General features: G+C 47.1%; 1 protein-coding gene across 2 annotated transcripts in view; it reads right to left on the bottom strand.

Annotated features, from left to right (window-relative positions):
* LOC145347624 (choline transporter-like protein 3) overlaps nt 1-12,597 on the bottom strand; it is a 105,256-nt gene that overhangs the window by 46,903 nt on the left and 45,756 nt on the right. For both annotated transcript variants that reach the window (XM_080195263.1, XM_080195264.1), the window contains exons 7-9: nt 11,184-11,273; nt 9,622-9,746; nt 3,927-4,113 (exon numbers count right to left, since the gene is read on the bottom strand). In XM_080195263.1, the coding sequence (XP_080051389.1) occupies nt 3,927-4,113; nt 9,622-9,746; nt 11,184-11,273 (402 nt within the window). The remainder of the gene's footprint in view (nt 1-3,926; nt 4,114-9,621; nt 9,747-11,183; nt 11,274-12,597) is intronic.

Raw genomic sequence — 12,597 nt, 5'->3', positions numbered from 1 at the left:
AGTTAGGGCTTTGCTAACGGCAGTCCAAAAGCAACTGAATTACTTTGGGCAGTCGGGAGATACTGATAATGTTCTAAATGTGAAGGCCAGCTTTGTTTTGCTTCAAACTGTACAGAACGCTGCTGCTACTGAAATAAATTAGAACTGACAAATAACAGTCCTCTCCATAAAGACCTTTCCAGACAGAAAACCGTTCTAGCAGTCTCGGAAATCCCCCCAGCACGGAGCTACCACTCGCCTAATTCGGCAGAATGTGGTTCTCTGTGCTCGCAAACAGAAATGGCAAAAGCAGCACAGACGGTGGAGAGAGAGGGAAAAATAATAACACTTTGGAAATAATGAAAGTGCTGGAAAAACCCCACAGGTCTGGCAGTGTCTGTGTGCAGAGAATCAGAGCTCGCTGTTTGTGTTCAATACAACTCATCTTCAGAACACAGCTTGGGAACTGAGTGCTCCCAGTTAGGCAACGTCCGAAAATGGAACTGACACTGCGAACGGTTCCAGTCACTTTCCAATCTTCCCTTCTGGACGCAAAGGAAAAGGGAGAGGGAGGAAGCGACGGAGCAAGGGATGGAATGAAGGAGAAGGGGATGGAGGGAGGAAAGAAGGAATGCAGGGAGGGATGAGGGGAAGGCGCAAGGGAGGATGTGATGGAGTGAGGGAGGAGGGAATGTAGCAAGGGAGGAGGGGAGGGAGTGATGGAGGATGTGATAGAGTGAGGGAGGAGGTCACAGAGTGAGGGTGAGATGATGGAATGAGGGAGGAGGGACGGAGTGTGGCAGGAGGGAATGTAGAGAGGGGGACAGAGCGAGGGAGGAGGGGGACAGAGCGAGGGAGGAGGGGGACAGAGCGAGGGAGGAGGGGGGCAGAGCGAGGGAGGAGGGGGGCAGAGCGAGGGAGGAGGGGGGCAGAGCGAGGGAGGAGGGGATGAAGTGATGGAGTGAGGGAGGAGGGACGGAGTGAGGCAGGAGGGAATGTAGCGAGGGGGACAGAGCGAGGGAGGAGGGGGACAGAGCGAGGGAGGAGGGGGACAGAGCGAGGGAGGAGGGGGACAGAGCGAGGGAGGAGGGGGACAGAGCGAGGGAGGAGGGGGACAGAGCGAGGGAGGAGGGGGACAGAGCGAGGGAGGAGGGGGGCAGAGCGAGGGAGGAGGGGGGCAGAGCGAGGGAGGAGGGGGGCAGAGCGAGGGAGGAGGGGGGCAGAGCGAGGGAGGAGGGGGGCAGAGCGAGGGAGGAGGGGGGCAGAGCGAGGGAGGAGGGGGGCAGAGCGAGGGAGGAGGGGGACAGAGCGAGGGAGGAGGGGATGGAGCAAGGAAGGAGGTGACAGGGTGAGATAGAAGAGGACAGAGTGAGAGAAGGGACAGAACGAGGGATGGAGGGGATGGGTTGAGAGGGGGCACAATGATGGGGGGAGTGGGGGGGGGGCAAAGGAGCCACACCGATCGGGGGCATGAGAATGCACAGAAAGGTGGGCATAGGAATCATGGAAGTGGTGCCTTCAGTGTGACGGCACAACCTGAGGATACCTGAGGAAGAGAGTGTTTGAAGGGCAGGACCTCAGACCTAGCAGCAAGCCCATGCTTACAGGTACTGCCCTCTATGTGGCTCAGAGATGTGGATGTGTACAGCAGGAACCTCAGTCTCTGGAGAAATACCAGCAGCCCTGCTCCATAAGATCCTGTAAATCCACTGGCAGGATAGACACGTTCTCACTCAGGCAACATCCCCAGCAACAGAACATTGACCACGTTTGATCAGTCCTGCTGGATGGGCCATATTGTCCATACGCCTGACCTGAGATTCCCAAAGCAGGTACTCTACTCAGCGTTCAACACTGCAATCAAGTCCCGGGTGGGCAGAGATACACTGCATCGATACACTCAAAACCCCCTTCAAACAGTGAAACATTCCCACTGACACCTGGGAACCTGGTCTGAGACCACCTGGAGTGGAGAAAAAACATCCGAGAAGGAGCTGAACACTTTAGGGGTGATCTTACCAAAAGAATAAGTGCTGATCGAGCATAAAAATGGGAGGAAAAAGATCAAATTTTATGACACTCAGTTCAAAAAATGAGCCACAATTTGATTCTCACCAGCAGGGGAAGGGGTGGGGTCTGAGCTCACTGGCAAGCTGGCTGCAGACTGCTAGAGGGCACTATTGCGCATGCGCCCTGATCTACCAGTGTACTGCATATGTGCACACAGCGCACTGGGAGATCATCACTTCCCCACTCCCCCCAGACATTGCACCCCTACCCTGTCCGATCACACTCCCTGATTGCCGACTTCAATTCTCCTCCTCCCCCTCAGCAATCGCCGTCCATGCCAATCATTACCACACGGGTGCAATTAATTACCACAGGAAGTAGTTGACGCCAAAGCATTGAATGTATTCAAGAGGCAGCTGGATACAGCACTTGGGATGAACGGGGTCAAAGGTTATGGGGAGAAAGCAGGATTAGGCTATCGATTTGGATGATCAGCCAAGATCGTAATGAATGGCAGAGCAGACTCGAAGGGCCAAATGGCCTCCTCCAGCTCCTACCTTCTGTGTTTCTATCCCTGGCCAACTTCTGCTGCGAATCCCCCCTTTGCCACTTGAGAATCCATTTGGGAATGTGAACATGGGAGAGGAACACACATGTGTTTCTTCATTTAAGTTTGTCCACAACCCCATTGCAAAATTAATTAATAACTAGTGGATAAGGTGTAAAACAACTGGAGCAATAACACAACAACTCTTCATGGTCATTTTTCTGCTGAAATCTCAAAGTCTGTTAAAAACCACTGGATGAAAGCAAATTATTGCAGGTGCTGGAATCTGAAACCGAAAGAGAAAATGCTGGAAAATCTCAGCAGGTCTGGCAGCATCCGTAAAGAGAGAAAAGAGCTGACATTTCCAGTCCCGATGACCCTTTGTCAAACAGACCTGCTGAGATTTTCCAGCACTTCTGCTTTTGGTTTCTGTTAAAAATCTGCTGGTAGCACAAAGCTGCCACCTAGTGATCGATGTGAGGTAAGGCAGGTGGGGACAATCCCAGTGCAATCTTACAGCAAATTTCGATCAAATGGTTAAGCAAGCTAAGCCTGAGAGGAAGGAAAACCATCTAGCGCGCGTTAGTGTTTAAAATAAAACTGTGCCAATATTTGTTCTAAAGCTAGAAGTGGTTTATTTCTCTCTTCTATCTAATTCCCTTCTTTCAATTCCAAATTTTTATTGAATTCAAATTTCACCATCTGCTGTGGGATTCGAACCCCGGTCCCCAGAGGATTACCCTGGCTCTTTGGATTACTAGTCCAGTAACAATGCCATTATGGGTGCCACCTCCCCAATCCTGGCTGTCAAGTGGCTTACAAGCCCAGAGTATATTATAAGAAGATAATCCCTGGAATTCTCTGCCCATTGAAGTGATGGAGGCTACCTCACTGAATATATTTAAGTCACGGGTAGATAGATTTCTGATAGACAAGGGAATTAAGGGTTATGGGGAGAAAGTGGGAAAGTGGAACTGATCCACTTCAGATCAGCCATGATCTTATTGAATGGTGGGGCAGGCTCGAAGGGCTAGATGGCCTACTCCTGCTCCTATTTCTTATGTTCTTATGAGGTGATGGATGGATGGGATAACCTCAGAGGTAGGTAATAAATGTCTGCCCAGCAGTGACACCCTCACAAATTCCTAATCCAGCAAAGAATAGACAGGAATAATCTTTTCGGAATAGAACAGAAAATGAATGAATCAGGTGCTGTTTCTCTAACATTTTTCCAACAGTGACCACTCGGTCAATTCCAATCTCAACTAGGCAACTAGGGATGGGCAATAAATGTTGGCCAGCCGGCAACCCCCATGTCCCATGAATGAATAAAAAGAAAGCTCCAATGGTTTAATATCAACACACTGGTAACAGTGATACAACCACTCACCTGCAGTGCCCAAACTCAGAAGCACGGCCACCCAGTATACCCAGAATAAAGTGAGGATGATGAAGGTCCACACTGGTTGGAAAAGTAAGAGAGGAACATTCGCGAACAGGTTACTGGCGATCCGGAACAGCTGGACTGTCAGACCGATCCTCTTCCACATCACCAAGGTCAATGCTATTAGGATCACCTGCGGAGATGATGAATTTGTCAACACAATAACCCGGGAGAATCCCGCCAAGGCCAAACGCTGAGGACCCCGGGAATCTGAAACAAAGAGAGGAAGAGCTGGAAATGCTCAGCAGGTCGGGCAGCAACTGTGGAGACAGAGACAGAGATGCTCTTTCATCTGAATTGTGGGAAGTTTGAGATGTAATTAGTGTTGAGCAAGGTGGAAATGGAAAGTGGGGGACAGGGGGGCGGGTCTGTACAGCAGGGCCCGCAGGACAGATTAAATGAAGAGCGGGGGTTTCATTCAAACAACCTGCAAAATAAGAGACACGAAACAAAAAGGGAGCCGAGGGCGTGATCTGAACTTGTTGAACCCATCGTTGAGTTGTAATCCTCCGCTCTCACTGGTGGGGGTGGGAAGGTCGTGTGATTAGGCAGGATGGTGGTGTACCGGAATCCCGCCACCTTCCTGCACCCCCCCCCCAGAATTCCGAGCGGCAAGGCCCACAGTCCAACCTCCAGCTCGCCATCCCCGGAAGCCCTTAAGTGGCCACTTAATGACAACTTAGGGTTTGCATCCTGCAGCCACTGGTCAACCCAGCTGCAGCGAGCCTGTCGCCATGCATGGCAACTAAATCAGTGCAGCCAGCTTGTCACCTCCAGGGGAGGTGGAAACTGATCTGACATTGGGAAGGTGGTGGGGGGGGGGGGGGGGGGGGTGGGCTCTGAGAGTTAACCCCCATTATCCATACTGTTGATGCCCCCCCTGCCCCCCCCATACCCCTTACCCATCCAGCCTCTCACCACATTACTTACCTGTGGCCTGGGTCACTCTGCAATGCTGGAACTCCAATGCCTGCCCTTCCTGCAGTAGTTACTGCCTCTTCTGTGGCGCTGCTAAGCACAAAACCCACTGGCCTCCGACCAGCTGACAACTTTTGGTAGGTGAGACGCCCAGGTTGTGAATCTGTGGAATTCACTACCCCGAAATGCGGTGGATGCTGGGACAGTGAGTACGTTTGAGGAGGAGTTAGACGGACCTTTAATTAGAAATGGGCTGAAGGGTAATGGGGAGAAGGCAGGAGAATGGAGATGAGGAGCACATCAGCCATGACTGAAGGGCGGAACGGACTCGATGGGCTGAATGGCCTAATTCTGCTCCTATAGATTATGAACACCCCTCTGGGTCCTGACTACAAAGGGGAAGCCTGCTGGTGGCCTCTCCATTGCCTGATTGGCTTGTCTTCCTGAATAGAGGCGAGCCAGTCTCCAGCCAACAGGCAAAAGCTGCCATGCCTCAGGGTCCTGTTCCTGCAAGGCTGCATGGTGTAAAGCTGTGGAGCTGTTCCTCGAACATTCACTGAGCTCCATTAGAGCAGGCCAAGGATAGAAAAGTCAGAATGAGAGCGAGGTAGAGAACCGGAACGACAGGAAGTCAGAGACTATTTCCTTGGGTGGATGTAGCTGTTACTAGGGGACATAACTGTAAGGTTCATGGTGGGAGATATAGGAGGGATGTCTGAGGTAGATTCTTTACTCAGAGAGTGGTTAGGGTGTGGAATACACTGCCTGCTGTGATAGTGGAGTCAGACACTTTAGGAACTTTCATGCTGTTATTGGACAGGCACATGGAGCACACCAGAATGTTAGGGAGTGGGATAGCTTGATCTTGGGTTCAGACATAGCTTGGCACAACATTGAGGACTGAATGGCTTGTACTGTGCTGTACTGTTCTATGTTCAGGGTCAGGCTTACGGACTGAGTGGAGAAAGAAACTTGTACAATTCTAGCCTCTAACATACTTCACATCCAACCTCCTTCCTTGCAGTTCAGTCACTTGTTACGCACACAAACATGGCAGGATTCCACAAACAAAATGGGAATAAATGATCAGCTGAGGCATAATTCACCCGAAAACTAAAATAGCTGGGAAAGCAAACTGCAATGAGGAAATTAGAAACTTACAAATGAATGTGAATATGTTAGGTGAGTGGCCCAAAATCCGACAGGTGGAACTTAACGTGAAATAAGCGTGAGGCTAACCATTTTGGTCGGAGAAATGGAAAGGCAACTTGTTATCTAAATAGAGAGAATGTTTTGGTGCAGAGGGATCTGGGTGTCCTCATGCACGAATCTCACAAAGCTGGTACGCAGGTGCAGCATGTAATAAGGAAAGCAAATGGAATTTTGGCATTCATTGCTAATGGAATAGAATGTGAAAGCAGGGAAGTGCTGTTACAACTGTATCGGGCATTGGTAAGACTGTATCTGGGGTCCCGCGTACAAACTTAGTCCCCTTACTTGAGGAAGGATGTAAATGCATTAGAGAAGAGGTGGTTCAGAGGAAGTTCACTAAGTTGATTCCAGGGGTGAAGGGCTTGTCTAGTGAAGAGAGATTGAGCAGTTGATATTGGAGTATAGAAGAGTGAGAGAGATCTAATTGAGGAATATAAGATGCTGAAGGGGATTGGCAGGGTAAGGCGTAAAACGGTTGTTTCCGCTTGTTAGACAATCTAGAACAAGAGGCCATAGTTTTAGATTAAGAGCTGCCAGATTTAAAACACAAATGTGGAGGAATTGAGTTGAGGGATTGAGTTGATTGAGGGATACCGGAGTTGAGGGGATTGAGCTATGAGGAGAGGCTGAATAAACTAGGCTTGTACTCGTTAGAGTTTAGAAGAATGAGGGGAGATCTCATTGAGACGTATAAGATGATGAATGGGATGGATAGGATAGAGGTGGAGAGACTCTTCCCGCTCAAAAAAGACAGTAGGACTAGGGGGCACAGCCTCAAGATAAAGGGGAGGCGGTTTAGAACGGAGTTGAGGAGGAACTTCTTCACTCAAAGGGTGGTGAATCTCTGGAATTCTCTGCCCGTTGAAGTGGTGGAGGCTGCCTCGCTAAATATTTTTAAGAAGCGGGTTGATGGGTTCTTGATAAGAGAGGGGATTAAGGGTTATGGGGAGAGGGCGGGAAAGTGGAACTGAGCCACAACAGATCAGCCATGATCTTATTGAATGGCGGGGCAGGCTCGAAGGGCTAGATGGCCTACTCCTGCTCCTATTTCTTATGTTCTTATGTTCTTATGAATTATTTCATTCAAAAGGCTGTGGTTCTGTGGAATTCTCTACCCTAGAGTGTAGAGGATGCAAGAACACTGAACAAATTTGAGGAGGAGATATATAGGTTTTTGACTAGTAGCAGGATGAAGGGCAGGAAGGTGGAAATGAGATCATGATGAAATCAGCCATGATCATGTTGAATGGTGGAGTAGGCTCGAGAGGCTAAATTGCCCACTCCTGCTCCTAGTTTCATATCCTTATAGAAAGCTCCCCACTTCTTCTTTGACTTGTACCATGGGATTTTATTTACAACTACCTGGTGAGGCAGATGCAGTCTTGATTAATATCTCTTCCGAAGGCTCACACATCTGATTATGCAGAGCTCCTTCAGTATCAGCCAAGATTATAGGGTCAATTATTTCCTGGAGTGGTGTTTGATCCAATGACTTTCTGCCTCCGTGGTGAGAATACTGCATCAGCATCCTCTTGTGGCCATTTGGGTATTTATGTATACAAGTCAAACCGGATTAAACTCGTTCAGTTGGGTGTTAGAATTCAATGGCCGGAATTTTACCGGCACGCCTGCCCTGATTGTGGGAGTGGGCGAGGCTCAGAGAATTCTCTGTTGGACTCGGATGGGTTCGTACGAATCTTGGGCAGACCTGCCGGTAAAATTCTGCCCAATGTGTGTGTTTCAGATTTTTCTATCCTGCAGAGATGTCACAAGGACTACCACTGAGCCAAGTGTAAAATGGAAATTAAGCAAAGGTGAACACAGCCATCCATTGTGTGAAAATAAATTGTATCGCAGTCACTTTAATAGGACCCCAAACTGATACCATGGGTTGGCCAGAAGTAGCGTCATTGTTTTTATAGGTACGGTTTACATTGATAAACGGAACTTTGTGGAAACAAAATACAGGGGGAAACATAGAAGATTGGAGCAGTAAGAGGCCATTTGGCCCTTTGAGCCTGCTCCACTGATCATCCAACTCAATAGCCTAATCTTGTTTTCTCCCCATAACCTTTGATCCCATTCTCCCCAAGTGCTATATCCAGCCGCCTCTTGAATACATTCAATGTTTTGACATCAACTACTTCCTGTGGTCATGAATTCCACAGGCTCACTGCTCTTTGGGTGAAAAAATGTCTCCTCATCTCCGTTCTAAATGGTCTACCCTGAATCCTCAGACCGTGACCCCAACAGGATGTTATTCAATAGGGAAACAGGATGTTATTCAATACTCTGACATTTTTAGTGAATGATATATATTAAGATGTGGAAAACCCCTTGTGCTCATTGACTTAATTTTTACATTTACATGAAAAAAACTAAAAAATTGAACTTCTAACTATAGTGACAAAATGTTATTTTAGCATTAATCAGAGGGAGGGGACCGGGGAAACATTTGGGATTTCTTTGCAAAATTCCGATCCAGAATCTGTGTTTGTTTAGTCCTGACTGTTCCAGTTAGTTCATGACCTGAACAGTCACACCTGTACACGGGTGAGTCACGCCTGTTCAATTCAGATTTCAACTCTGTGCTGTACATTTACCCCAGCACTTCCTCTGATATATTAAAACTACAGACGTGAAACGTTCCAACTGAAGTAAAATGAACAATTTTTTGGGTGGCATAATTCTGGATACGGCTGATGAAAATGGACTACTTTCAGTGCCCAGCTAAATAACAGACAGCTCAAAGCAGATTTCTGTCAGTGGAACAAAATTTGCCGTGCTAAATATTTGAGAATAAATGCACAGATATAGCCTGATACTCCACTGTCAGCATTTATCACATATCTCTTTCTTTAAAAACGGACACCTGAAAATAAGTATTTGATGGACATTTGTGTCGAATAAATGGAAATAGTGGAGTAAGTCATCCATGATGATGAGTTCTTGTAAATACACTGTATAAAAAAAAGACTGCATTGGGATACCTTTGAACTTGTATAATGTTTGAAATGATACTCGAAACTTGTATCAGATGTACAAGCTACGTGTAACTTTACAAGATGTAAATTTTAAATTTAAACTCGGGTTCGATTCTGGCCTTGGGTCACTGTCTGTGTGGAGTTTACATGTTCTCCCTGTGTCTGCATGGGTTTCCTTCAGGTGCTCCAGTTTCCTCCCATAATCCAAAGCTGTGCGGGTTAGGTGTATTGGCCATGCTAAATTGCCCCTTATTGTCAGGGGGACTAGCAGGGTAAATGTGTGAGGTAACGGGAATAAGGCCCGGATGGGATTGTGGTCAGTGCGGACTTGATGGGCCGAATGGCCTCCTTCCATACTGTAGGGATTCTATGATGATGATATAATTGCAGACCTGAGGTTGGCAGTGGATTGATCTGAAGCCTGTCTCACAGATGCGGCTTTTCTACAACTCGACAGCTTCCGGTTGCTCAAGGCACTCCTTCAAATCGTCAATAACCCAGAAGGATTTCTATTTCTGGTATCTTACCGATATGATGGTGGCAGTAATAGCAAATCCCAGAAGCGCTTTTGTGTTTTCCTTCTCTGTTTCCAAGACGATGTTGGGATCATGCAGGTTGTCGTAGTACAGCCACCACAGAACGCCTGACACAACTGGACAAACAAGATACATCACAGCAAAATGAAAAGAACTTTACAGAGAATGGAATATCTTCACACTTACATTTGCGCTCTGTACTGTGTGTCATATGCTCAATATATGCTGCTTCCTGAGATCCAGATCTTTTTGAATATTTTATGTGTGTGCATGCATGATGTATATCTGTGTATATGTGTTGTATGTACGTGTACAGCATATACGTCTGTGTTGTATGTGTGAATTACATTGAATTGAATTGATTTATTATTGTCACATGTATTAGGATACAGTATTGTTTCTTGTGATCTGTTACACAGACCAAACCTATCGTTCATACAGTACATAAGGGAGAAGGGAAGGAGAGGGTGCAGAATATAACGTTGCAGTTACAGATAGGGTGAAGAGAAAGATCAGCTTAATGTATGAGAGGATCATTCAAAAGTCTGATGGCATCAGGGAAAAGGTTGTTCTTGAGTTGGTTGGTTCGTGTTTTCAGATTTTTGTATCTTTTTCCCGATGGAAGAAGGTGGACGAGAGAACGTCCAGGATGCGTGGGGTCCTTGATTATGCTGGCTGCTTTCCCGAGGCAGCGGGAAGTGTAGACGGAGTCAATGGATGGGAGGCTGGTTTGCGCGATGGACTGGGCTACATTCACAACCCTTTTCTTGCGTGTGCATGTATATGTATGTGTGTCTGTGTGTGCATCTGTGCTTATGTGTGTGTTTACGGATGTGGATGGAATGTTAGGTCACAGCTTTACAAAGCGAGCCCAGGTGTAGAACACCTGCATCGCACAGATCACACACTGGTCATCCAAAACAGAAGTATCAAACAACATGATTAGAACAATCTAGTCTCGGCCAGCAGCAAGCAAGAATTTGATGAAGCCAGCATTTAAAGCCAGCATCTTGCCTTCTCTGACCATGCAGCTCACCCCAAGAATGTCAATTAGAGCTATGATCCAATTCAGACTCAGGCAGTGGGACTGTGGCTCCGCAGCGCTGAGTCTCAGAGTGCGCCCAGGCTATATTCTAACACAGCCCAAATACAAAGCAGCTGGAGCAAGTGGAGGTGGACACTTTGTTAGAATTTTCGATTCTGCGCATTGTTCTTGTCCAGAATATTCACCAACATTTCCTCCTCTCTGATGCCTTTGCTGCATTTCCTGTTACCGTTTTCACCTCTTTTCCACCTTAATTCTTTATTCCGCTGCAGGATTTTACCAAAGCGGAACTCCCACATAATCTGGAAAGAAATAAACTGAACATTCTTTCTGAAATAGGGACATGCTGCATCCCCTCACTCGCCTCAGGATTCATAGTTGTCCTGGAGGGCTGCTCTTTCCTACTGTTTGGATACTCTGGCCTCCCAATCGGATGGCTTCTAGTGGGAAACGTACTCGGGTCACTACAATGTGACTGATGAAACTGGTTTAAAATAGACGCACTTACACAGCAATCCAAAAATGACCAGAGCAATGAAGATATGAACCAATAACGTGGCGATAAATCTGAAGACAACCACCATGATGAAGGAGAGGACTGTGGGATAGAGAGACAGAGAGAGGGTCAGCATGTTCAAACTATCTGAAATTCCGATTTCCATCATTTCAATAAAAATTAATGGTGAATGTAAAACAGGTTTTCCAATCCCGCGCCCGCATTTTCCTTTGCGAAAATTGACACTTGATCTCCCTTTCTTTCCAAATGTTAATGCTGCTTCTAGGCTGGATTTAACTCTCCCATTTCCCGCAGCCATTAACCTTACAGCCTCTGAAGAAAATTGATTGTGCGCCTTGCCTGTTGGTGAATTGGAGGCAGTTTCATGATGAAGGCCTGTGTCCAGAGGGTGGTGAACCAGTGGAATTCGCTACCACAGAAAGTTGTCAATCTTTTTGGCTCAACCGAATAAACTAAACCAAATTAATTCATGGATAAATTAAAATGGGCAGCCCCCAAAAGGAGGGGAAAAGCCCGAAACAAAAAAAAACAAGAGGAAAGGAAACTTCAAACATCAAATTAAAATGTAATCGAAAGGATCAATAATACACCCCCGCCTCTGCGGTGTCCAGCGTGCATGGAAGACCTCCACAGTGCCCTCGGACACTGCATGTTCCTTCTCCAGGGACATCCAGCCCCAAATGTAGCCATGGTAGAAAGACAGACAGTCGGGTTGGATGACCCCACCTTGGTCATCCACTGTCTAGACCTGTTGATGCAAGCCTTGCCAGACCCAACAGCAGGTTCAGAAGGAGACCTCCTCCTTCCCCGCCCCTTTCTGTCCTTAGATCAGGAGCGTGGGGCTGAAGTGCAAACAAAACATCAGTAAAAAGTTTTTGAGAAAATTAAAAAGGGAGTGCAGTCCAAAACATGAAACATAGACACGGTCCACGAACTCCAGAAGATTGCAAAAAGGACATGTTTCTTGGGAGTCTGTGAACTGGCACAGAAAGTAGTTGAGGCCAGAATATTGGATGTTTTCAAGAGGCAGTTAGATATAGCACTTCAGGAGAGGGGGATCAAAGGATATGGGGGGGGGGGGGGAAGGCAGGATTAGGATATTGAATCTCATGATCAGCCATGATTATAATGAATGGTGAAGCAGACTTGAAGGGCTGAATGGCCTCCTCCTGCTTTATTTTCTATGTTTCTGTGTCCATTGGAAAGTGGTTACAGGAGCACAGGGGATCATTTTAATCTACAAAACGGGTGGTCAGTCACTATTTCCAATCTTGCACTTGACACTAAAGGTTATGATGACTCCAGGGATGCAGAAATAATTGAACACATCAGGTACCCAGGCTCTTTATCAGGAATGTTCAAACCCCAGCCCAAAGTCCAGGTGCCTCAGCTCCACTGTGTTTGT

This window comes from Carcharhinus amblyrhynchos, chromosome 9 (genome assembly GCF_965287045.1).
Source record: "Carcharhinus amblyrhynchos chromosome 9, sCarAmb.v2.hapA, whole genome shotgun sequence".
Lineage (NCBI taxonomy): Eukaryota > Metazoa > Chordata > Chondrichthyes > Carcharhiniformes > Carcharhinidae > Carcharhinus > Carcharhinus amblyrhynchos.
This window is presented reverse-complemented; position numbering and strand designations above follow the sequence as displayed.